The sequence below is a fragment of the Chinchilla lanigera genome, unplaced genomic scaffold (genome assembly GCF_000276665.1).
Source record: "Chinchilla lanigera isolate Chin_1 unplaced genomic scaffold, ChiLan1.0 scaffold00043, whole genome shotgun sequence".
NCBI lineage: Eukaryota > Metazoa > Chordata > Mammalia > Rodentia > Chinchillidae > Chinchilla > Chinchilla lanigera.
This window is the reverse complement of record NW_004955444.1, coordinates 13111080-13138110: the sequence shown is the minus strand read 5'-3', so window position 1 is coordinate 13138110 and position 27031 is coordinate 13111080. Positions and strand designations below refer to the sequence as shown.

The 27031-nt window shown below is 36.8% G+C and overlaps 1 protein-coding gene across 4 annotated transcripts in view; it reads left to right on the top strand.

Moving 5' to 3' along the window:
- Window positions 1–27031, top strand: part of Dnajc5b (DnaJ (Hsp40) homolog, subfamily C, member 5 beta) — a 92564-nt gene that overhangs the window by 23943 nt on the left and 41590 nt on the right. For 3 of the 4 annotated variants that reach the window (XR_001235494.1, XM_013518139.1, XM_013518140.1), the window contains 2 exons: window positions 9069–9186; window positions 14119–14246. Coding sequence is in view for 3 of the 4 variants with exons in the window: in XM_013518139.1 (XP_013373593.1) it covers window positions 14128–14246 (119 nt within the window). In the remaining variant the exon portion in view is untranslated. Of the gene's footprint in view, window positions 1–9068; window positions 9187–9206; window positions 9305–14118; window positions 14247–27031 lie in introns of those variants that run through there. The other variant, XM_013518142.1, reaches the window with a different exon arrangement.

Here is a 27031-nt window from a genome sequence, read left to right as displayed (position 1 = left end):
TCCTTCTTCTCCTTCTTCTCCTTCTTCTCCTTCTTCTTCTTCTTCTTCTTCTTCTTCTTCTTCTTCTTCTTCTTCTTCTTCTTCTTCTTCTTCTTCTTTTTACTAATATAAACAACACCTTGGGCTAATGGAAACAGGAACAACTACTGGCAAAATCATGGGCCAAAGTTATATTTACATACATTTTGTAAAATAAACACATCTGTTGGGCCTGAAGCCTTGGTTTATTACAGCAGTTGCTTACCGTAAGCAAGCAACAAAGTGTTTAAGTTTTACACATGTGAAATACATATTATGTTTCCTAGCAGGGGATAATACTCTGTCAGTATTTTTTCAGTGACACAGTTCTCAGATTTAGAGCTTTCCTTAACCAAAAAGATATTGTCCTTAACATTAGATTTGCAAGTTGAACCTTATTAGTGGACATGTTCATTCCCCATGTTTCTTCTTTAAAGCTATAACTGTTTTTTTTCCCTTGAGCTTATATACACCTGTCTTAGGTACATATTGATAAACAAGAAAATATATCAGGCAGAGGTCCTCTGGAATTATCAGCTCTAAGCAAAACTCTAAGAGTTAGAGTTTAGTTACATAATCAGTCAGCCTGGTTTCAAAGGCTGAGCCCACTCTTTATTGGCTGGTGACTGAGGAAAACTCATTTAACCTCTCACAACATATATTTCTCTTTTATTAAATGCAAGTGAAAGCATCCACTTTATACTGTTTTTCGTTTAAGTATTAGAAACAGGAATTTTTATCCTGCTTTATTCAAGCATCATAGAGGAAAAGAGACATCACTGTAGAACTGGGCTCCATTCTACATACAGTACGGAAGTAAAAGGGTTGAGGTCAGAAGATGGGAAACTGTAAAAGGAAGCACCAAGATTAGGGAAGATTCTGGTTAAACAGACCTAATAGAGTTTTTAACATAGTCAGGTCAGGGTTATCGGATATCAAGAGTGGTGGATGAAAAGGTTGATGAGGTATTGAGGTTTATTAAAGATTGATGATTCTCTCTAGACTGATAGCATAAGTCTTCCTTCCTTAAACAGGTTGATGCAGGGCAGAGGGACACAAAGATCAAATCCTAGAGGGCAAAGTCTGACTAAAGTTCAGGCAAAGAGAGTATATCTCAATAATAATATGAAATCAGTAAAATTGTGATACCATTTTGAGCTAAGTCAGAGTTTAAAGAAAAAGATATTGCATTATTTTACCACCTAATATTTTTGTAGCCTTTAAATGAGATAATCTAATGTGTTAATTACGATCACCGTCATTATTATCATGATCACCTTCATCATTATTGCTGTAATTGTCACCACCACCTCTGAATCCTACCACACTTAGTATAGTACCTTGAACTACGTGATAACAGGACAGCAATTTTTATGTTGTATAACTCACTCAACCTATTGATAAATCATAAAATTGGAATAAGATTTGCCAAGACTGCACAGTGAAATTCTTAAAGCTCTTCTGGTGTACATGGTTCTGATTTGGGGAGGCAAGGAGAGAATAATTTCTTAACAAGTGCTCAAAATAACCCTAGAAAATAATCTGGGTGTATCAAAGTTCCTAGTATAATTTTTGACAGATTGTAATAAACATTCAGTAAATAGTCTGGGAGATTAAAAATGTCTGCATTTTATCAGTCTTGCAAAGGAGACATAGGCTTAAAGGAGGTGACTTGCTGAGAGTCTAAGAAAGAGGAATGTTATGTTTAGAAACTCTTCCTTGTGGAAAACTGTGTGAAACCTAATTTTATTTTGTGCCTAATCACACAAGTGTTATTATCGTCAGTAAATGTTGTCTTTAGGAATTCTGGACAATGGAAAATTCCTCCAGAGAGTTGCCTAGTGGAAGGCATTTTCCACATTACTTAACTGAAGAACCTTTTGTGACAGATCTCTCTGCTACGTGGTGAACAGCAGCTCTTAACCTGAGTAGCTCTTCAGAACAACCTGAGGAGCCTTAAAAAATGCCCAAGCCCAGCCCCACTCTGAAAGATTTTGGGTGGGTCCAAAAGCATCAAAATTCTCAAAAATTTTCTAAGTGTTTCTAGGACAGTTCTAATATAGTTCTTTCCCTTTAATTTTTTATGGTTCTATGTTTCCTATGTATTCACAGATTTTGGCACATTAAAATTTCATCCTCATTGTAACTTCTCTTTAAAGGGGATATTTTTAGCTTTCAAAGATTATAAAACATAATAATGGGAATTAATCAATTTGCTTTCCTGAGACACTTAATTTATGGAGAAGTTGGCAAAATTATTCAATATTTACATCTGAAATACTGCTGGAGTGGTAGCCAACTTGCTTCTTCATTTTACACAATCGAAGCAATCATCTACATTTTTCCTAAATTCACTTAACTCAAGGAATCTTGACAAGATTATCTCTTTAAAATTTACAAACTAATGCTATCAGCTCCACATATGATAGTATTAATAATATAAATGATGTAGATTATAAAAGTAGCCCACATGTCTTTATTGACCACATCAGGCAGACTTTAGGTGGATTCCTAGCTATTTCATTTTCTGGATGTTATTGTGTTATTGTTTCCCTCATTTCTCTCTCAGTGAGTTTGTTATTCATGCACAGGAATGTGACCAATTTTTGAGTGCTGATTTTCTATCCAGCTATGCTACTGAATTTGGTTATTGACTCTAGGAGTCTTTTGGTGGAGTTTTTGGGGTTTTTCTATGTAATATATCGTGTCATCTGCAAACAATAATAATGTAACTTCTTTTCCTATAATTCTTCCTTTTATTTCTTTCTCTTGTCTACTCTGCCTAGGATTTGCAGAACTACACTGAATAGGAGTGGTGACAGTGAACATCCTGGTCTTGTTCCTCATTTTAGAGTGAAAGCGTACAGTTTTTGTCTGTTTACTATGATGTTGGCTGTTAGTTTGTCATATGTGACTTTTATCAGATTGAGATAAAGACATCTATTCCAACTTCCTGTAGAGTTTTTATCACTAATGGGTGTTGAGCTTTGTCAAATGCTTTTTCTGTATATATTGATATGATCATGTGATTTTTGTCTTTGGTTCCATTAATACAGTGTATTATATTTATTGACTTGTGTATGTACAGCCATCGCTGCACTCCTGGGATGAGTCTTACTTGCTTGTGGTGTATAATTTTCTTGATGATTTGTTACATTCTATTTGCCAGCACCTTACTGAGGATTTTTCTGTGTTCATTAGGGAGACTGTCCTGTAATGTAATGTAAAGTGTAATGCTTTCTTCCTGGCATGAATTTGGGAGTATTTCTTCCCTTTCAATTTCATTGCAGAGTTTGAGGAGGAGTAGTATTAGGTCTTCCTCTAAATTTCTTGTAGAATTCAGCAGTGGATCTGTCAAGACATGGGATTTTCTGTGCTGGTAGGTTTTTAAATGAAATCTTCAACGTTTTTGGCTGATTTTGGTTTATTTAGAATTTTTAAATATATCTTCTTGATTCAGCTTTAGTAACTTCTGTGTATCTAGGAATCTGTTTTTTCAAAAAATTGATTTTCCATCTTATTAGATGAAAATGAAAATGAAGATTCTTGCAGTAGGTACTGTATTGATGATCTTCTGGATTTCTGCAGGATCCATGTGATTTTACCCTATTCATTCTTAATTGCATGGATTTGAGTCTTTGCTTTCCTTTTTTCCATAAAGTTGGCTGTTTGTCAATTTTTTATTTAGTCTTTCAAAGAATCAAGTCTTTGTTGATTCCTTGTATTGTTTTCTTAGCTTCCATTGCTTTAATTTCTGCTCTGATGTTTACAATTTCTTCATACAAGCTTTGGGCTTGACTTGCTCTTCTTCTTCTAGAGGGTTGAGGTTTAACATATGGTTGCTAATTTGAGCTAGTTCTTTTTTTCTGACATGAGAATGCATCTGCATAAATTTCCCTCATAGGACTGCTTTTACTGTGTTCCATAAGATCTGGTATGTTGTATTACCATTATTATTTAATTGTACAAATTGTCTAGTTTCAATAATTTTATCTGTGACACATTGGGTTGCTCAGGAGAGTGTTACTTAATTTCCATGTGTTCATGACATTCTTGTGGTTTCTTTTGACACTGATTTCCAATTTAATTGCACTATGGTCTGATAATATGCATGGGATAATTTTAATTCCTTTGCCTTTACTAGCATGTTCTATGAGCTAGTATGTGGTCTATTTTGGAGAACATTCTGTGTGTAGCTGAGAAAAATGTGCATTCTGATATTGTGGACTGGAACACTCTGTAGACATCTACTGAGTCCATTTGTTAAAAACTTTGGTTTAGTTTCTTTGTTAACTTTTTTTGTCTAGGTGATCTGTCTATTTGTAACACTGGGTAGTGAGACCCTCCATTAGAACTGTATTAAAGTGTGTTTGATTTTACATGTCCATTAATATTTGTTTTATATAGTTGGGTGTGCTAAATAGTATTTGGTGCATATATATTTATGATAGTTATCTTTTTCTCTTGAATTTTTTCCTTTATAAGGATGTAGTGACCTTTTCTGTCTCTCTTAATCAGTCACAGCTTAAAAATCCACTTTGTCTGCAAGTAGAATATCTATCCCTACTTTTTTCTGCATTCCTGTCACATGGAGTATTTTTTTCCATCCTTTGACTTTCAGAATATGAATTTCTTTTTGAATTAAATATATTTCTTTTATGCAGCATATTGCTGCATCTTGCTTATTGATTCATTCTGCCAGTCTGTTTCTTTTGATTGGTGAATTGAGACCATTGATGGTTATAATTGATATGTATTGAATTTTCCTTCTCATGTTATTTTCTTATTGTTGATTCCCTTTTATTCCCCTCTATTTAATTGCTTGCCTTTCCTGGTAGATTCATTCTGCTGGAATTCATGGAGTTGTAGTTCTTCTTTTCTCTTTTTAGAATGTCCTTCAGAACACTTTATTTTGTTTTGGTTTTTTTTTTTGGTTTTTCTCCGGCACCAGGAACCGAACTCACGACCTTGCGCTTGCCAGGCAGGCGCTTTGCCGCTGAGCTAAATCCCCAGCCCTCCTTCAGAACACTTTAGAGTGCTAGTTGGTGTTCATGAATTTACTCTGTTTTTTTTTGTAATGGAAGTATCTTATTTCTCTAGGAATATTGATAGCTTTGCAAGGTACATCAATCTGGGTTTGAGATTGTTTTCTTTTAGGACTTGAAATACTTCACACTCTCCTTAACCTGAGGGTTTGTGTTGAGAAATCTGCTGTGATTTTGATGGGCTTTTCATTATAGGTGATTTGATTCTTTTCTCTAACAGCTTTTAATATTTTATTCTGTTGGATTTCTGGAATCTTGACTATTTTGTCCCTTGTTGTAGTTTTTATAATGGCTAATTAGAGTGTTATAGGCCTCATTTAACTGTGTGTCAAATTCCTTTCCCCCTGCTTGGGAAGTTTTCTGCCATTACTTCTGTGAGCAGGTATTTTATGTCATTTTCCCTACTTCCTGCTTTTCCATTGACTCTGGTCAATCCTACGTTATTTTCCTATGCATCATCTAGTGGCTTTTGGATTGATTTTTCATAGTTCCTTGCTATTTTTAAGAAATCTTTCTTTTCATGATGGCTAGCCATAATCTTGTCTTCTGTATCTGATATCCTGTCCTCACACTGAGTATACTTTCAGTGGAATTTTTAATCTCCTGGATATCTATTTGAATCTGTCTCATGGATTCTATTTCTTTCCCATATTGGATGTTCATGACTTTCATCATTTTCCTAAGCTCCACTATTTTTTATCTGTATCTATTTTAGAGTCACTAACCATGTCTTTCATTATGGTCACAATCTCTGAAGTTATCTTAAAAATTATTTCCAATTTGATTTTCTGTAGAATTTTGTTCACCTGCTTTATTACTTTTTCTCTTACCACTTCAGAGTACAAGAGTGTGGGTTTAGAGTTTTTCCACCTCTTTGCTCCTTGGGTTTGCCTTTATTGAGTGGAATTCTGAGGTTGCATCTTGTTTAAGTGTCTTTTCATTTTCTATTTTTTTAAGTCCTGACATGGTTCATATAAATTTCTTATGGCAAGTAGTTTTATTGCTAGTCTTTAGAATCCTTAGGAAATGACTACTTCTCAGAAATATCTTCCAGGTGTGGTTGGCTTTTGGGTTTTGAGTCTGTTGCAAGATCTTACCTCTTTGATGTATTGGGGATGACAAATTGCTGCCTATTTCTCCTTGACCTTTGTTCTTTGGCACTCAGGCTATAGTATTTTTTATGACCCTTAGGCAATCTCAGTCTTGGCATACCAGGAAGAACTACTGATTAGAAAAATTGTGTCACCTTGGCTAAAGAAGTGCAATCAGCAGTATCAATAGCATTAAACACAGTCTAGAGAATGATACATTTTGTTAACTATTTATTTGCCACCTTTAACCTTATGAACTAGATTTGTGGTTATGTAACAAAATCTAAAACAAATTAGAAAATTGTATCCAGTAAATATGCTCTCAGTATGGTAATTTTAGCCTCAAGGGAGAAAATTTTAAAGGGGCTATGGGAAAAAATAGGGAAATAGAAGAAAAGGAAGAGATTAGCAACAAAGCTGTAGGACTAAGAAAGATTATACAAATTTTGGGAAACTGATAAAGAAATCAGGAAAGAAAAAGAGGAAGAAATATAAATAGGAACTGGACAGAACAACAACAAAATCCAGAAACAACTTTTACTCATATAAAAAACAAGAATAATCAAGAAAAAGAAAACAAAGAGAAGAAAATAAAAACAAAAACAAAAGAAGAAGGAAAAAAGTATTTACTTCAAGTCATATCTCTGCTGTCACTGGTAGACAGTTGTGCAGGCACAGTCCAGATCTGTGTTGATTAATCCCCGCAAACCTGTCATAGATTTTTGGCAGGACAGCAGATAATCCCAGCAAGCCTACACCTTTAGTTCCACTGAGGTTCATCTGGTTTCTGGCTGTGATGCCGAAATTTGACTTATTCTGCCTGCAACAGTCTCTGTGCCTCATACCAGCTTGAACTCAGCTCTTTGATCTCCTATTGTCTTGAATTTGGTTCTACCTTACCCTGACACTTGGAGCCATTGGATGGAGCCAGCCTGCAGCTGCTTTGAGTTCTCAGCTCAATTGGTCCCTCTCCAGGATGGCTGCCAGCAAATCACCCTCCCCTGGGGGATGTCTGAACCTAAATAATGCACCATCCACTGCAATTTGTGTTATCCACTACTCAGTTCTACTAGTGCATTTCTCCACAGAGGCCTCTGGGGACACCAGCAGACACTGTGCATCTACAGGTTCAAGCCACCCCTCCCAACCAATGAGTCAGGGCTCGGAGAGAAAGTGCCACTTGCCACCTCCTTCTTTTTCATTGAAGTATGTCTTTGCTCTCCCTGTGGGTTTTAATTCTTGCATTAGATCCTTGTTGGGTCCTGGGGCCAAACTTTTTCCTTCTTCTCTTCCTTGCATTGCTATATTCCAGTGTCTGGACACCAAATCTCAGAGAGACTGTCTCTCTGCTCTTCGTCACTTTGCCATCTTCCTGGAAGTCTAGAGTGCTTCCAAATAGCTGGTCCAGAAATCAGTTTAGGCCCATGTTCTCCTTCCAAGCAAATCTCTCTCTCTACCTTCTTCCCTTATGCTCCTTGATGAGACCATTCCCAGCAGAGTAGAAGAAAGGTAAGTCTGATAAGCTGCCATGATGTCTTCCCTATACAATACTTAATTTTTAAAAAAACTAATGGTTTATACAAATACATTAAAAAATTAGTGACAAGAGTAATTGTCCAAAAGTAATGGATTTTACTAAAATTACTTCTTATTAAACTGAATTTGAAGCACCACCTGTAATTTTTAAAGCTAGTGTAGCCTCACCTTATTAATACAGAAATTCTTTTCATGTTATTGAAAGACATTGACATTAAGCTGAAGGGATGCTAGAACTTGAAAATTTAATTCTCTTCAGTTTTTGTCTGCTACTTTGTTTTTGCAGCACAGGAGACTGAATGCAGGGCCTTGCACATATGAGGCAAGTCCTCTACCTCTGAGCTATATCCATTTCCCTTTTTATTTTTGAGAGAAGGTCTCACTAAGTTCTCGCCCAGGTCTCTCCCAGGCTTGTCTTAAACTTGACATCCTCCTGCCTTAGCCTTGGGTATGCACCATTATGGCCTCTGTGTTATTTTCCCCTTCTCCCTCTCCATTCCACTCTTGCTTCTCCTTCGCCCCATTCCTCTCCTTCTGCCCCACCATATCATTTTTCTGCATTTTGATGAGCTGCTTCCAAATTCTAGCTAGAAATCAGGATCTATGAGAAATAGCTTTTCATTCCTAAGTAACTAAAAACCCATTGCCCTCTAGAGGTAAAAATGTTCTGAAATGTTCACATAAAATAGCTTCAGGCTTTGCTACCTGTCTGCTAAACAACACTCAAACTTCACATTCAGCCTAGGGAGCTACACTCAGGTTCTAAATGAGTGCGTGTTTCATTTAAGAGTTTTTCAATCACTGAGAACTTGAAATCTTAAAAAGCGTTTTCTCTCCTGACTTTTTATAAGACCAATTGGGCATTGTTTTAGCAAGAGGTTAAACTGTAACTCATTGCCTCTTAGCCAATATTAGAGTGAAATGTGCTGATGTAAAGAGTAGTGAGCAATTAGATTTTCCCCCTAATTAAGGTTATATGATCTTTCCAGCAATTTCAAATCAACTGATTAGTATTAGCCTTCAATCAAAAAGACTACGAGGGGCTGGGGATTTAGCTCAGCGGCAAAGCGCCTGCCTGGCAAGCGCAAGGTCGTGAGTTCAGTTCCCGGTACCGGAGAAAAACCAAAAAAAAAAAACAAAAAGACTACAATTTGAAAGAACTCACTCTGCAGGCTAGGAAATTAGCATGTTTTCCCAATGGAAAATCCTGCTGGAAACATTGAGGGCAGTTCCACCATAGTGTTGGTTGAGCCAAGCATCAGCTGACAAAGGATGAGAAGTGGATGTAGCTCTCACTCGTTTTGGTATCACTGGATGCCTTGTAATAGCAAACTGTATGGTCATGCATGTTTTATTCTCTCTTTGTTGTGTTTTCCAGAGGATAACCAGTTGGCGATAGAGTAACAAATGAAAAGTAACCTGATTCCATTAACCTGCTTACCTCTGCCTGGGAATGATGGAAAGGAGCAACCTTTCACTTTGAAAGAGTGGAACAGGTATGGAATAGCTCCTTTCATTATTCCCTTCTTTTAATTCTTTGCACATCTACTTCCAGGCCAATTGAAAACAGCAAATTGCTCCTGTTTGAGAACAGAATCGGAGTCCGAGAAACAGGTACTGTGGGTTATTTGTAACATTTCTGAATTGCCCCACCTTCAGTCGCTGATTATATGAACACTAATGCAATTAAGAGGCAATTATTTTCAAATAGCAAATAAGTAATCATACTAGGAAGAGTGGTTATTTTAAAATACAGGGTGAGCATTTTGGATGTATGTGTAGCTTAAAGATACATGATTTTGATTATGAAGATTTTGCTCTACTAAGTAGATTTCTGTAAAGGAATCATAGAAGTATTAACAAAATAGTGCAGTATGTTGGTTTCCCCAGTGACAGCCACAAAACTGTGTTCTCTGTGTTTAAGGGGCTAATATACTCTGCCCACATCCATTTTCTCAGTCATGGAGGGATCCTGCTAAGAAAGGCATAGTTTGACTGTTTTCCCACTTTTCAAAATTCACATAGTAGATACAGGTGAAGCTTCTTTCACTTCTTTTTTTTTTTTTTTTTTGTTCTTTCACTTTCAAGGGAAAATTTGTTCTCAACATGAACAATGTAGAACATCATTCTTAGGACTCCTGGGATTAGAATATTTAAGACACTTATGTTGAGTCATTGCTCATCATCATCAGGGTGTTGTACATTCTTTCAATAACTTTTACCCAGAAATAGGTGAACTGCATATGACTTGGTAGTGACTTACAGGGGTCAGTGTGCTAAGAAATTATATATTAATGGCAGCTCGAATGTCATTTTAAGCTCAGAAGACTGTTATATCATAGGCGATCAAAACTAATTTATTTAATGACTCTACATGGAAACACTCCCATTATGTAGCTTATAGATGAAGGACTATGAATAAATAATGAAGAATTAACTTTTGCAAAAGAATATTAGAATTCAAAAGACTACAAAAAAGAATTCATATTACTATTATTGTATTATATATAAGGTCTTAAATATGGTTATGGCTCCATTATTTATTTAAAGTTGTTTAGGAAGATTTTTATAGTATATCTCGAATACTCTGTAGTTAGTATGTCTTGAATACTCTGTAGTTAGTATGTCTCAGGGCATAATATAGTTTTGTACATGAAGAGTTTCAACATATTACTCTATATCTTCTAGATATAGAGTAATTTAGATGACTAAATGTCATCTAAATCAATAATATATGAAGAGTCTGGTTTCTAGCTCATCAAGGAGACAGAAAAGTGTGTTGTGGCCTGATGCACAAAGCAATCTTATAATCGTTTATGTTTCAATCTATAGAATAAGTTAACTAGTAACTACACTGACCAATTTCTTATGTTCCAATATAATGCAAATAGACTTTTTTAAAAGTGTGTTTATTAAGATGTACTCTCTATCTAAAATGAAAATTTTGGGGAATAAGATAACTAGGACAATAAACTAAAATTTTTGTGCCACCCATTCTGAGTAATCATCCACACCTAAAGCACTAGTCAGCTGCTGGATTTCACTTAACAGAAATAAATTATGATGTTGTTAGATTTCTAAATGAAATAACAACTTGGAAAATAACAAACCAAAGGAAAAACTTATTACTACATCTTTGCATGAGTTTCTATGTATGAAACTGAGAAGCAGAATCTGCCTTCCTCTTTGCATTAGAAAGGGGAGTGGAGAAAACCATGGTCTAAAGCATGGACACATGAATCCCACACTGCTTCCAGGGTTGTTCTCTGAAGTGCTTAATATAGCCCTCTCAAAGCCCATTTCCCTTGTTCTGCACCTGGGATAAATTGGAAGGGTGCAGCCTTAGAAAAAATTTTCTGAGGGTGCAAAAGGACTTGCCAGGATCCCTGGGTTGTCTTAGTGCTGAGTAGAAAGGATACTGGACCAGGTGCTGCACTCTAACCTCCAGGAACCTCAGTGTCTTCCCTGTCATATGCATGAATGTCAATGCTGAGGCTGCTTTGCTCACAGGTATTGGTGTACCTAGCAAAAATGGTGCCTAATAAGTCTAATGCACCCCATTTCTATCACCACCTACTCAGCAGAAAGAAGAAAAAAGTAAGAACCATGAATTTTGGAATGGAGAGAAAAGAGTAGTTTTGTTTTATTTCTTCCGTAGGTGGCAGGAGCAAGTTTAGCAAAGATTAGAAGGATATAGGACTATGCATGATGTGGTTTCCATAACTCTGAGAATAGCCAGGGCCATCCAGAGATGCCTCAGGTAGTTTTGACTCAGTAGCCAGGAATGTTCATTTTTATCTGGCTTACAAACCAGGCCCACAACAAAAGTTCCTGCATTCTTAAATAACTTATTTCCTAATTCTCCTTTAGGAACTCCCCTTAGTTTACATATAGGATCAGATCACTTATGTCAACATATGGCTCTATGCCATCCTTGTGGGCAGACCTCAGGAAAAGACAAATCATCTGAATGCCAATTTATTCACTCACTATGGGACATAATTGTCATATGGGCCAGCGCAAGAACATGTGATCAGTCTATTCTCTTTCTCAGTGAAGATCTGCATAAGATGCCAAAACAAAATTACAAGGCAGCTTGTTGTGCATGGAGTTAGATGGGTCAAATGTTTAAGAACATCAAGATGAAATTGCTGCATGGGTTTCTCTCAGGGAGAACTGCCCACCCAGTGGGACTTAAACCTTTAGGCTCTTTTTTCCCTGAGTAGTGTTTACATGGCCCATCCAGCTTTTGCCTCTGAATTTATTTTTCTCTGTGTGCCCATGTCTCAGCACACTTTTAAATAACAATGCAAAAACATTCAATAACTGTCAGTGACATTTATGAGGTGTGGTCAAAATATACACTGAATTTATTTAAGTTTTAGAATTTATTAAATTAAAGGACACATTGCAAACACCTACCCCTCAAAATGCTCTCCCTTTCTGTACACACACTTATCCCATCATTCTAGCCACTCTCTGAAGCATTTCTGGAAGTCTCCTTTCATGTCTTTACGAGGTATGATCAAAGAATACTGTGAATGCTGTTGTCATCCAATGGAAAGGCAGGCTCATGGAAACATTACAGTGTGTCCCCATCAGCGGATTCATGGGATTTGGCACTGCATAACCTCTGGCTCTTTGCAAAGTCAAAATGACCATGAAAGGTAAACTTTCTGAATTAATTCAGGATATCGAGGTATCCATGACAACACAACTAAAAAAGATTCAGAAGGAAAGGACTTCTATAACCGCTTCAGAAAGTGGCAAGATTGATAGGACACATATATTAAAAGCAAGGAATGTTAATGACAATGTGAAAAAAATAATGACAATGTGTCTTTTACTGTAATAATTTTTTAAAATTTATTTACCATATTTTTCAATCATACCTTGTGTACTTTCATCAGGTTACACTAGGTCTTGCAGATTTCCAGCCACTAATGAGCTCAGGGTATGATGGTGAAGAAATTCATGGTGATATAGACGATAGCCCATGTTGCCATGAAGACTTATGTGCTCCTCAGATAAAGGAGAACTAATTGGCAGAGATATTTCTACTATAATTAGTTCTGGCCAAAATGACTCAAAAGATACTTGTTGAAATGCCTAGATAACCTCTAAGTTCAAAGAATTTGAATTATGATGTTGATGCAATTAAATTATATAAATTGACAAAATTGTATATATTTATAATAAGCAGTATATTTTGATATAGGTATACATTGTAGAATGGCTAAATTGAGCTAATTAACAGAGCCATTGTCTCACATACTTAGCTTTTTTATGGTGACAACAGCTAAAATCTACTGTCTTAAGAATTATAAGGACTATAATTCATAATGATTAACTATAGTCACCATGTGTTTTTTTTTTGTTTTTTTGTTTTTTTTTTTTCTGGTACGGGGAATCAAACTCATGACCTTGCGCTTGCCAGGCAGGCACTGTGCTGCTGAGCTAAATCCCCAGCCCCAGTCACCATACTTTACAAGAACTTTCTTGAGCATATTCTTCCAACTGAAATTTTATATCTTTTGACATCTATAGTCTGTCTGACTACAGTGCACTCTCTGAATGGCACACTATGCTGCCTTCTGTAAAAATAGTTGCTGTTTTTTCTTTGCACTTACTATGTCCTGCAGGTATTATATGCATTATTTCTAAAACATTAAGATAGTCTTTTGGGTGAGTATTACCCGATGCTTAGGTGAAGATGTCAGTGCTAAATGGTAGATATAGGAAAGCTCCGTCGGTGTGCTTGTGTCTCTGAGGCCTCCGAAACAATAATACAGCAGACAAGTAGCTCCTAACAACCTCCAGTAGCCTAACCCTTTCTGAATAGATCACAGGAAAAGTAGCCCTCTTAGGGCAGCACCCAGGAGTAATGGGGCGAGGGGGAGGTCTAGGACTTGACAGCTACAGAGGCACTCTAACCTAAGTTCCAGAAGAGACCAGGAATGTTTTCCTGATATTTAAAAAAGGAGGGGGGATTGTTTTATATTTTTAACTGTTGTCCACTGGCTAGCTCAATAGAGTTGGAATAAAATTGTTGGCTAAATTTGGAAAATATACAAAAAAGAAATTATACAAATTCTACCCAAAGTAAAATGAAATACTTAAATTTGCCTAAAATTTGAGGATTGATTCTTAACACTTCTGAATCAGCTACATGTTTAGGTAGCATTGTCTTCAACGTAACCGTGTGGATGAGGCCGTGTTCCATCTGTATGCTGCCCATATCCTTCGATCCCCTGAGTGGGAGCTCTGCTTATCAGTCTTTGCAGTTTTCTCGCTTCATGTTGCAGCACCACACAAGTATACTTCACACTGTCATTCTGTAAAGTTTAGAAGTGGACCATCTTTCTCCTTTAGAGAGAGGAATTTAGTGTGCATAACCTTCAGGGCTATTCTTCCCTTTGGTTTTTCAGCCTGAGAAAATGGCATGTAACCTACCTAACCAAAGACAGCGGTCTATGTCAACGACGGGAGAAACTCTGTATGAAACTCTTGGTCTGCACAAGGGAGCATCAAATGAAGAGATTAAGAAAACCTACAGGTACAGATGCACTTCCGTGGTGATAGTTCCTATGCTACTAGTAGTGGTTATTTTGTAACTGGCAAGTAGCTGCAGTTAAAGGCATAAACTTCTGGCCAAGATCAAATAATCCTACTTTGGTCCCTGTGTTCCCTGCTCTGCAATATAAAACAATAATGATTTTACAAAATAATTCTCTCGTGATATAGGGGAAATAAATGTAACTCTCAACCTGATAGATGTCAGATATGCCAAGTTTGCATTCTTCAAAATTGAAGAATGAATTCTGAGGGACAATGGAGGTTAACAGTAGGAAAATTATTGGGGAGTAGGAATAGCTCCTGAGAGATTAGAGGGGCTCCAAGTGGGTTGCCAAAGACCCCACTTTACAGAGGAAGTTTTATAGAGCAAAATCACAAGAGAGGTACAAAGTCATAAGGTGGGCACAAAGCAGGACAAAACTATGAGCAGCCAGCTAGGTTACATGTTTGACCATTTAGGTAATATTGATCCAATAGGAAACTGGCCATGTAGCAAGTGTACCTAGATGTTAATGTTCATTTATTATTTATCTCTCCAGGAGGCATGCAGGCGTGGTCCTTTTGTCTTTATTTTAAGCCTGGCCTCCAACAGTTGTACCTCTGGCCATAGTTGTAATGTGACCCCACCCCTCTCTGACTGCCTACAATATTTCTACCTAACTTAACTGTCTATAATAATACCAAACCTTAGGAGAGGGTAGCAGTAATTTAGGCCAGACAGAGAAAAAGATGGAGAGAAGGAGGGACAGCGAGGGAGAGAGAAAGGAGAAAGGGAAAGGGAGGAAAGATGGGAGGGAGGAGAGAGAGAGAAGGGAGGAGAGAGAGAAAGAGAGAGAGAGAAAGAGGAGAGAGAACTACAACCAATAGCTATAATCTAACCCATGTGATACATTTCCAAATATAGTAAAAGGATCTTTCCCCTCCCTCTTTCCCTTCTTTCTTTCTTTCTTTGATAAAAAAGGATTTATCATAATTACTATCTTATAAACTATGCTATTTACGCCCTTAAATTTGATCTTTTATATCTGATTTTATACTGTTAGCTACATTGAGGAAAAAGTGAAAAAGCTTTTAATTTAATGCTCCAAGGAATAAGTACATAGAGACAATATAAAAAATTATTGGAGAAAATTTGAAAAAAGAAAACAGTAACATTTATCCATAATTCTACCCTAGAAATAATTAACATTGATATTTTATTTCCTTCATCTTTTTTCTAGAGAAGATATTTAAAATTTAAATTAATCTATATTCTCCAACTATCTTTTTAATGTCTGATAATGAAAATATCTCGATGCTACTGACTTTTAATGGTTGCAGCCTATGATTATTCTCTAATTTATTTCATTATTTTGTAAGCTATCATTTAATATACAAGTTCTTTTATTTTTCCCTATATTTAATATGTCTGTGTATAAATCATGATGCATATTTCCAGTTATTTGCTTATTGTAGAATAAAGGTATGCCTTCATGGGAAATAGGTGGATCAAAATATAATTTTAATGTTACTTCTTGACTTCATTTTGAGTTTTTTTCTTTTTTTAATTCACGTATATAAATCTAAAATTCTTATTTATATACATTTAGCCATTTCCTTTATGGCTCCTGTTTTACCTGTCACAGTTAAAAAGCTTTGCCCAATTACAATATCATAATATATTAATTTCTGTCTAATACATTTATAATTTTGCCTTTACACTAAACCTTTGGTCTATTTGGAGATTTTTTTTTTAATCTAAAAAATGAGATAGAAGTCAGCTTATTTTTTCCAAATCACTAGCCCACAAATATTTACTGAATTATCTATCATCATCTATTATATAATAAAAAATTCTTTGGCCTATATTGGGCTTCACCATATGGTAAACTCTGAAACCTTAAATGCCTTCAAGATGTTTCTATTGGCCGGGCGTGGTGGCACACACCTGTACTCCCAGCACGCAGGAGGCTGAGGCAGGAAGATCTCTGGCAGTTTGAGAGTGGCCTGGGCTATAAAGTGAGTTCAAGGCCAGCCTGAACTGAATCGTGAAACCCTGTCTCAAAAGACAAAAAACAAACAAGTGAACAAACAAAAAAACAGAAGCTTGTATTGAAGGATAAATGCCAACAGCATAAATTGCCATTTGGATACAAATAGTTCTGTGAAAATGGTAGGTCCTGATATTAATCTTCGAGTTTATATTTTACTTAATGGATAGGGAAGAGAAGTTTTTGTGTCATTTTTCCCTAGAGTTACTCCAAAGGAAGTTGGCTAGGACAGGCCTGGGCCCCTGTTGATGGGTGTCCTTGTATGAAGATGCTTATCCTGTGCTCTTAAGGCTTCAGGCTGAGCTATTATGCAAGGGCTTTGGCATGGGAATGAAAGCATCTCTGTTGCAAGCTTAATAGCTCCAAAAATGCTCCCCAAACAAGGAGGAAAAGTTATACCCACTATCTTGTAATTCTTTAAAAACTACTTCCCTTTACCAATGTGATTTTTAATTGCCTTTATTAATTTTTTAAGCTAAAATTTCAGGTCATATCCTAGTCATTAATTATACTGAGTTGTTTGCAAGTTTAATAATTACAGCAAAGTCTTTTCATGTAATCAGTGCCTTGCTATTAATTTTGTTTTAATGTCATACAAATATTTTTTCAGCTGATTAGGGTACTAGTATGCTGCCAAAAGCATCTACTTCTATCTAAATAGCACATTTGTATTCTGCAAGTTATTCAAAATGTATGAGCAAGCTTCAAATCCACTGAGAATATTATTCTTATATTCAGGGGTCTGGATCACAGCAGTGACAACATAGTGAAATTAAAACTCAGTGAAATTTAATAAAATTACCAACTGTTGAATCCATAAGCTGTTTGATCTCCATTACAATCTTTGGTTGTCTTCTGGGAAACAAGCTTGAGTTAGAAGGCTTTTTCTTTTACATTTTATTTTTATATTTACTTGACTAAAATGAGAACGTACAAAGAGGTATATAAAAAAAACTCCCCCTAACCTCTTATGCCCCTGGAACTTCCTCCAGGGAAATAGCATTAATTCTTTGATACCATCTAGAAGATTTTATGCTTATATGAACAGACATAAAGAACTTCCACTCTGGGCAAGAGGGCATAGATTTATCTGCACTGCCCTGCTAAGCATGGCTGAAACCCTTAGAAATAGCATGACACCAAAAGAGAACTTGAAGGTTAGAAAGAGGAACCTCAGGACCAAATGAACAATACAGCAGCAGAGCATTGTATAGCTTCTCTACCCCCACCCATCAGATGGTAACCCAGGAGCCCCTTCCCAACATCCAAGCTAACAATGGAAAACAGGTGGATAGACTTATTCTTCCTTCAGCTTGTACAAGTATCCTGCCAACATTAGACAAGCCCACAGAGACAGTAAGAGGTGCTGCATGAAAGTCTCCCCAACAATAACGGGCCAGAAGTGCTTTCCTTTCTCACTAGCTTGAGACTCCTTTCTTCCTCTCAGAGATGTCACTTAATAGAGGACACTGGGGAGGGAGATTCTGCCACAATAGGCACCCAGCGCAGGAAGTACTTTTGGTCCATTTCAGCTCCGCAGGAACCGTCAACAGGGACTGTGGGCACCTCACAGCAGGAGACAAACCATGCAGACCAAATTAGTGCCATAAACCTCAGAAAAGTAGGTTGTCATTGAACACCCATGAAAGTAAGCTAGGGCTTTGCCAAACCTAAGCACAGTGACTACTTATTACAATAAAAGATTTGAACAGAACCTAGAGTAGAAATATCTCATAGAATAAAATCATCCATCATAAAAAGAATCAAGAAAATCACAACTTGAACGAGAAAGATTATCATCTGATTCCTACACTGACATGAGACAGATACTTTGAAAGATTCAACAAGTAATTACCAAAAAAAAAAAAAATCTTGAAGCAAGGGAAAGCATAGAAAATCTCAATGTTGTTTTAAAAATAAATACGTTTATAGAACTCAGAGATAACAAAAAGTAACACTAATGGGTGAGCTTAACAGTAGAACAGAAGTGATAGAGAACAGAATCGGTGAAGTTGAGGATAGAGCAATAGAATTTACTTAGTCTGACAACAAAAAGAAAAAAACTGAAAATGAACAGTCTCAGCAACCTATGGGAAGTAACAAAAGATTTAGCACTTGTAGTATTGGAGTCCTAGATGATGTGGAGAAAAAGTATGAAATTCAAAGAGCCCTCAAAGAGTTAATAGCTGAAATTTGCCCAAATTTGGCAAAAGATATAAAGTTAGAATCAAAAACCTGGGTGAATCCTATCAGGAAAAACCCAAAGAAATCTATGTCAAACACAAAATAATTAAACTTCTAAAAGCTAAAATCAAAGAAAACATCCTGAAAGCAGTCAGAGAGAAGCAACACGTTATCTATAGGAAAAAAAATGAATGACAGCTTGTTACTCATCTGAAGCAACAGAAGCTAGAAGAATATATATTTTTCAAGGGCTGAAAGAAAAGAAATGTCAACTACAAACTCAATATCTGATAAAACTGTATTTCAAGATTTAAAAGGAAATGAATTATCAGATAAAGGAAATCTGAAAGAATCTGTCTGCAACAAATCTATTCTTAATGGCTTAAGGAAGTTCTCCAAAAGAATGAAAATGACAAAGAATCTTAGGTCATCAGGAAGAGAGAGCAATGGAGAAAAAATATGAGTAAATACAAAAGATTTCCTTTTCTGCATAAATTTTTTGAAATATGTATGATGATTGGTACAAAATTAAAAGTGAGAGGAAAAGGGAACTAAATAAGAGTAATATTTCCATACTATACTCAAATTAGAAAGGAGTGACTGGTATCAATAGACTATGATAAATCTTTCTGTCTCATTTCTGTCTCTCATACAAACACACACACAACACTAAGAAAATTGTATAAAATAATACTCTAGACATCACAAATAAGTTAAAATTAAATCCTAGAAAAATTGTCAGATAACTCAAAGGAAGACATAGGAAAAGAAAAATGGAAAATAAAACAAAATAGAAATGGTAGAGTTAACCCCCAACATATGTAAATGGTCTGAACATATATTCTTTCTTATACAATTGGGGGTATTATCTCTTGTATACATTTACTCTTAGTATCTCTTAGAAATGATCAGTTCATGGAAACTTTTTTCATTCTTTTCATGTTTCCATGTTCCATGATTAAATCAAATTCCTGTTAATAGATTTTTTAGACTGTTCTGCCTTCAAGGTTGTCTTTATTAAACTTTGAGCTTCTCAGCAAGAGACAGTTCTTCACCACAGATAAGTAGATAGAAGTGGGAAGAGGAAAACAATTTTGGTTCCTGTTCATTTTCCAGTTTTGTGTGTCCCAATCCCAAATTCTTAGGGCAAGGATTTAAAAAACACAGCAAAGTCATGGGCTTATCAAAGTCTGATTATCTCTGCTTAAAAGTCTGGAATCACAGTGCCCTCCACCCCATCATCACCCCCTGCTACCACTGAGCAAGGCTGTGGGGTTGAAAGGAAAAAGAAAAAATGCACTGTAAGAGGGATATAAAGTTAAGAAGGAAATATCAACATCTTCAGTTCTTCATTCCTTTATAGAGTTACCACAAATAGCAGCTTCAAAGACCTACCTTCCCCCTTCCATGTCTATGAATAATAAATCTTTATTATAAAGTACATAAAGCAACTTTTTTTTTACATTTTCCGAAGTGCAATCATACATCATTAAGTAGCATATACTGGAGTCCTCCGCTGGCACAAAGGACCTCTGAGAAAGATGAAAACAGGAAAACTTTTATTGTTTCAATCCATCAGGTTCTGAAGGTTTTGCTCAATTGAGATTTTGTAGAAAGAAATGTGATCATCTTTCCAAGGTATATGGATCCTTTTGTGGAAAAGCTTGATGAAAATACCAGGTTGTATTGTAATCAAACAAACATCCCCATCATCCCTGTAAATCTAAAATTACCCTCCCAGTTGGTGTTACTGTTCAAAAACCATTTACCTAGTAGCAGTTAAATTTTCACTCCCTATCAAAAGTGCCATACCACAGAATAAAACTCATGGTATGAGTCTCATGCAGGACCTTCATTAATGAACAAAGCTGGCTTTAGCATTGAAGAGCATAATCATTCCAAGGAACTTAAAGTCTAAGGCTCATTTAATCCAACTTTCTCATTGCTGCACTAAGTCACTTGCATGAGTGTTTCTGTGAGATAACCAAGTATTTCTCCCTGTTCTTCCACTGCCTAAGTCTTTCCCCTCCCTTACCCTGCTGTCTGAAAGAGACTCATTTGAGTTAGCCTAGAATATCTAAGGCTTTATTTTTCACTCATTTGCCCTAATTTTGCATGGCTATGTTTTACCTTCCCATCTAATTTAGTCTCTCAGAGCCAACAAAATTTCTAAGTCAGGAAGATGGCAAAGGAAACTTGTGAAGAAGGAGACAGAAACCAATGAATAGTACGATGATTAGATAATTGGGGAGATGGTATCCTGTTGAAAGGAGCGACTCAAAGATTTTTCTGTGTATAAACCCAGTGTTCAGGCTCTGGCCTTTTGCAAGTAACTCAACAGTTTAGGTTTTCAGCAAACTTTCTACCATGCACATCCTTTTAGGGGTGGCCTAAATGTTCCTAAGCCTGGGAACCACCTCATTCCCAAGTGACACCATTGTTTGCTAATCCAAGTTTTCACTCTGTGGATGAGACTGCTTTGCCATTTGTTCAATGGGTATGTCCAGAGTCACTGCTACATCCAATGTTGGGTCCAGCTTCTGCTGTGCAGCTCCACTGCCATTCATGCATGACAGCTGCTCTGCTGTTATGCTGTGCCACCCACGTGGTAGACATGGCAGGTATTCCCTGCTAAGTCCCCCGCTTAGTCTCTAAGACTCTTGACTACTTCTTCAAGCCCAGAAGTCTCACCTGCTATTTATTTTCAGACTTGAGGGAGTCACCAATGCCTTCTGGGCTCTGCGACTAGGAGGAATGCAGCTGAATGAAGCAAATGGCTCTCTCCCTTTGTGATGCCCTCTGTTAGAGACTCCAGGGAGAGTCAAAGTCTGGCCCTCATGTTCTTTAGGGTGCAGACACTTGCTTGGAGTGAGTTAGAGACTAGGAGTAATGATACTGAACATGCAGCATCTTGATCTTCTCTGACAGTTAAAGCTTTGCTCCTGGGTCAGGGTAATCACACCTGGCTCTCTCCCTCAGATACATTCTTTCCAGAAGATTTTACAGTTCCCATCCCATGCTGAGACAGGCTTCTATCAGGCTGTCCTCCTGGTTTTAAAGTTACCCACTTATGGCTGTGCTAGTGGTACCGTGGATTCCTTTCTGGGAGATTGTTGCTAGCGGCCTTTCCAACAGATCCTGATGGGCCCAAACTTCTAGGTTGCAATGACTCAAAGATGTAGCTAGCTCTGCCTCAGTCCTACAACAGGTCTATATGACTGTATTCTCCTTAATAACTTTAAACAAGTGAATAAAGTTTGACACTTTGTTGCTTCTGAGCAAGCACTTTGGATGTGTGGATTGGGTTCCCTCTTTTTTGGGATTGACTAGAATATAAACATTCTTTGTTCCAAAGTCTGTGGATTATAAGTGGGTGTAGTAGCACACACTTTTAGTTCCAGCCCTCTGGGAGGCTGAGACAGGATGATCACAAATTGGAGCCCAACCTGGGCAACTTACCAACTTAGGTAGACCCTATCTCAAAAATAGAGATTAAAAAGGTCTAGGGATGTAGCTCAGTGTGTAGACTCTGCGCTCAATGTCTGGTACAGAAAAAAATCAGTGAATTATTGATTCATACCTCATACTGTCATTGATTACAGTGGAAACTAAGAAGACTGGAGTACAGAGCAACTATTGGTATGTCTAAAGTCTCTCATAATATTTATTACTTTATGCCAGGAAGTTTTGTTCATTTTCCAACAGGTGCCATTCCTCTGAGTGCCAGCTATGTGTTAGGCACTGTTTCAGGTACTGAGAAAATAGCAACGAATGAAACAGACCAAACCCCCATTTCCTGAATCCTATATTCTGTGCTAGAAGAGGAAAAATGAGTAAAACACACAGTATATCAGATGTTAAGTGGAAAAAACAAAGCAAATTAGGAGGGTAGAGAGTATTAGGATGGTATTGGATGTTCCACATTCTCTTTTAGGTGTTCCACAGGCGTTTGAGCACTAAATCCCTTAACTGTAGTATATATTAAGCATACAGTAGTGGTAAAGAGTACAGAGTATAAAATCAGAAAGATCTCAGGTCAAAACCCGTTTCTCAGCTTCATTTTCTTCATAAAAAATGTAGATAACAGTACTGACCTCAGAGGGCTGACGAGGATTAAGTGAGATGATATATGTCCAATGCTTAGCCAGTGTCTGCAATGTAGGTACTGGGGGGAAAGCTCCAGTAGAACAGTTAAATAAGTAATCATATAGCTTATAGGATAAATAGGACTTCTGAGAAGATGATGGAGTGGTAAGCAGCAGAGAAAGAGCCTCTCTGAGATTTACTATCCAGACACTGGAATAAAGAAATGCAAGGAAAAGAAGAGGGAGGGAAGTGGATCCTCTGGACACAGGAAGGATCTGAAGTGAAAACTGAAGCCAACAGGGAGAACACAGAGAGCAGCTTCAAAGAAGAAGGAGGTGGTGGGCAGCACCTCCTCCCTGAGTCAGGACTTATTGTGTGGGAGGAGCAGTTCAAGCCTGTGGACACACAGTGACTACTAGCAAGCCCAGAGGCCTCCACAGAGAGAGGTAGCCGTGCAACAGAGGAGTGGACACTGTGGACTGCATTGGTTGGTTAATGGAGTGGACTTGGCCATCCTGTGAGAGAGGACAATTGGCCAGGAACCATTTTGGAAAATGCAAACTGAGCTTGGAACTCAGGACAACTGCTGGCTCCATGCTGTGGTTCCAGCTAAACTGAAGCCCAAAGAAAATGCACTGAGTGCTACAGGCTGAATGGGTCAGGTCCCAGCCTTTTGGCCAGAAACTAGCCTGAATTTCAGGGGAAATAAGGATGCAGGTTCACTGAGATTATCCACTGCCCCACTGTAAAGCTACTGCTGGACTCTATTTCCAAATGTTGTCTACCAGTGACAGCAGAGACACACCTTGAAGTGGACTTTTTTTTTCCTCTCTCTTTCTCCCTTTTCTTGTTTTTTGTTTGTTTGTTTGGTTGGTTGGTTGTTTGGTAGATATTTTTCTCTTCATTGTTTGATCTTGTTTTTATATGAGTGTGGATGTGGTTTGTGGTTTTATTTGTGGTTGTTGTTCTGATCTTCCCTTTATTTCTTCATTCTCTCTTTCCCTCCTGTCTTCTGCACCAATTTCCCAGTTTGCATAATCATCCTTATTTACTGCATACAATTTTCTGGGTTTTTTTAGATTTTGTTGTATAACCACAAATCTAATTCATATGGTTAAAAGTAGCAAATTAATGGTTACCTCAATTTGTCATTTTTTTAGACTGTGTTTGATGCTATTATTGTTGCTGTTTGTACCACTTTAGACAAAGCGGTATAATTGTTTTAACCAGCTGTTCTTTCTGTTATACAAAGGCTGAAACTGCCTAAGGGTCACAGAAAATAGTGTAGCCCAGTATCAAAGAACCAAAGGTTGGGCCAAGTAGGATGCAACTTCTAATCCTCAATAAATTGAGTAGATAGCATCTTGCAATAGACTCAAAACCCAAAGGCCAGTTACATCTCAAAGACATCTCTAAGAAGTAATCTTTTCCTAAGGGTCCTAAATACTAACAATAAAGCCACTTACCATAGGAAATTTACAAGCATCAACCCAAGAATTAAACTAAAAAATGAAAATGAGAAGACACTTAAACAAGATGCAACCATAGACATCTAGTTCACCAAAGACTAAACCAGGAATAATGAAGTGGAGCAATCAAAGCCAGCCACCTGGCCTCTCTAAGGTGGCAACAAAAAAGCAAATGAATGAGGTTCTAAAAAAAATCAAATCAGAAATAATTTCTCAGACAACTGCAGAGATGGTGACCATAATGAAAAACATGCAGACTGAGAATATAGGTCAGTGCCACAGCACCTGTCTGGCAATTGCAAGGTCTTGAGTTTGATTTCTGATACCACACAAAAAAGGAAGAACATGCTTAGTGACTCTAGAGCAGATAGAGATTTAAAAAGAGATGAGCTTAGATAAATGATGGAAACCATGAATGCCCAATGTAGGAAAGAAATGAAATTCATAAAACAGATTCAAGCAGATATCCAGGAGATTAAAAATTCCATTGAAAGTATCCACAGCATAATAAACTAATGTGAGGACATAATCTCAGACATACAAGACAAACTACTGGTTAGCAATCTTGAGAAGAAACATTTCTTAAAAGTAGCAAGGGACCATGAGAAATCAATCCAACAGCTGTTAAATGATGCAAAGAAAAATAACATACGACTGACCAGAGTCAATGATAAAGTAGGAGATAGCACAAATAATTTTTTTTAAAAAAAAAATCTGTTCACAGACATCATAGGAGAAAATTTCCCAGGCATGGAAAAAAGAATTTGACATACAAATAAGTGAGACCTCTAGAGCTTCAATTACCCATGATAAAAATAAATCTACAGCAAAGCATATAATAGTCAAGATTCCAGAAATTCAACAGAAGAACAGAATATTTTAAAATGTTAGAGAAAAGAAACAATCTATAAAGGAAAGTCCACCAGAATCATAGCTGACATCTCAACACAAACTTTAAAGTCATGGAGAGCTTGGAGTGAAGTATTTCAAGCCCTAAAGGAAAACAACCTCCAACCTAGATTGATGTACCCCTCAAAACTATCTTTCAAAATTCATGGAAAAATAAGATACTTCCATGACAAAGAACACCTGAGGGAATTCATGGCCACTGAACCAGCACCCCAAAATCTTTTGAAGGACATTCTAGAAAGAGATAACAAGGACTACAACTTCATAAACCCCAAGAAAATGAATCCACTAGGCAAGGCAAACAAACAGGGGGAGGGGGAAAGGAGCCAACCACAAAAAAATAACATGGCAAGGATAAGTCAATACATATCAGTTATAGCCATCAATATTAAGGGCCTCAATTCACCAATCAAAAGAAACAGACTGGCAGGATGGATCAATAAACAAGATTTGACAATACTGGGCTGGGGATTTAGCTCAGCAGCAAAGCGTTTGTCTGGCAAGCACAAGGTCGTGAGTTCGGTTCCCGGTACCAGAGAAAAACTAAAAAAAAAAAAAAAGATTTGACAATACACTGCATAAAAGAAACACATTCAATTAAAAAAGAAATTCATATTCTGAAAGTCAAAGGATGGAAAAAAATACTTTATGTGATAGCAACCCAGAAAAATGCAGAGGTAGCTATTCGATTTGCAGACAAAATGGATTTCAAACCTAGACTGTTTAAGAGAAACAAAGAAGATCACTATATCCTTGGAAAGGAAATGATCCAAGCAGAAGAGATAACAGTTGTAAATATATATGTAATAAATAGCAGTCCACACAAGTACATAAAACAAATATTAATGGACATGAAAAATCAAATAGACACTAATACAGTTGTTCTGGGGGAATGTCAATACCACACTGCCACAAATGGACAGATCGACTAGAATGCATAATCTTTTCCACTGCACATGTAATAGTCTCCAAAATAGACCATATACTAGCTCATAGAACCTACTTAAATAAATGCAAAGGAATTAAAATTATCCCATGCATATTATCTGACCATAGTCCAATTAAATTGGAAATCAGTGTCAGAAGAAACCACAAGAATGTCATGAACACATGGAAATTAAGTAACACCCTCTTGAACACAATGTGTGACAGATAAAATTAACGAAGAAACTACACAATTTCTACAATTAAATAATAATGACCATACAACATACCAGATCTTCTGGGACACAATAAAAGCAGTCCTATGAGGAAAATTTATACAGATGAATTCTCATGTCAGAAAAAAAGAGCTAGCTCAAATTAACAACCAAATGTTGAACCTCAACCTCCTAGGAGAAGAAGAGCAAGTCAAGCCCAAAGCTTGTATGAGGGAGTTATAAACATAAGAGCAGAAATTAATGCAATGGAGGCTAAGAAAACAATACAAAGAATCAACAAAGACTTGATTCTTTGAAAGATTAAATAAAAAATTGACAAACACTTAGCCAACTTTATGGAAAAAAGGAAAGAAAAGACTCAAATCCATGCAATTAGGAATGAAAAGGGTAAAATCACAATAGATCCTGCAGAAATCCAGAAGATCATCAGTATAGTACCTACTGCAAGAATCTTTATTCTAATAAGATTGAAAGTACAGAAGAAGTGGACAGATTTCTAGATACATAGGAGTTACTAAAGCTGAATCAAGAAGATATAAAAATTCTAAATAAACCACTATCAGCTAGTGAAATTGAAGATTTCATTAAAAACTTACTAGCAAAGAAGAGCCCAGGCCTTGACAGATCCACTGCTGAATTCTACAAGAAATTTAGAGGAAGACCTACTACTACTACTTCTAAAAGTCTTTAAAGAAATTGAAAGGGAAGAAATACTCCCAAATTCATTCCTGGAAGCAAGCATTGCACTGATACCAAAACCAGAGAAAGATCTAACCAAAAAAAAAAAAAAAAAAAAAAAAAAAAGAAGAAGTACAGGACTGTCTCCCTACAAAACATAGATGGAAGAATCCTCAGTAAGATGCTGTAAAACAGTCTAATCATCAAGAAAATTATACACCACAAGCAAGTAAGATTCATCCCAGGGGT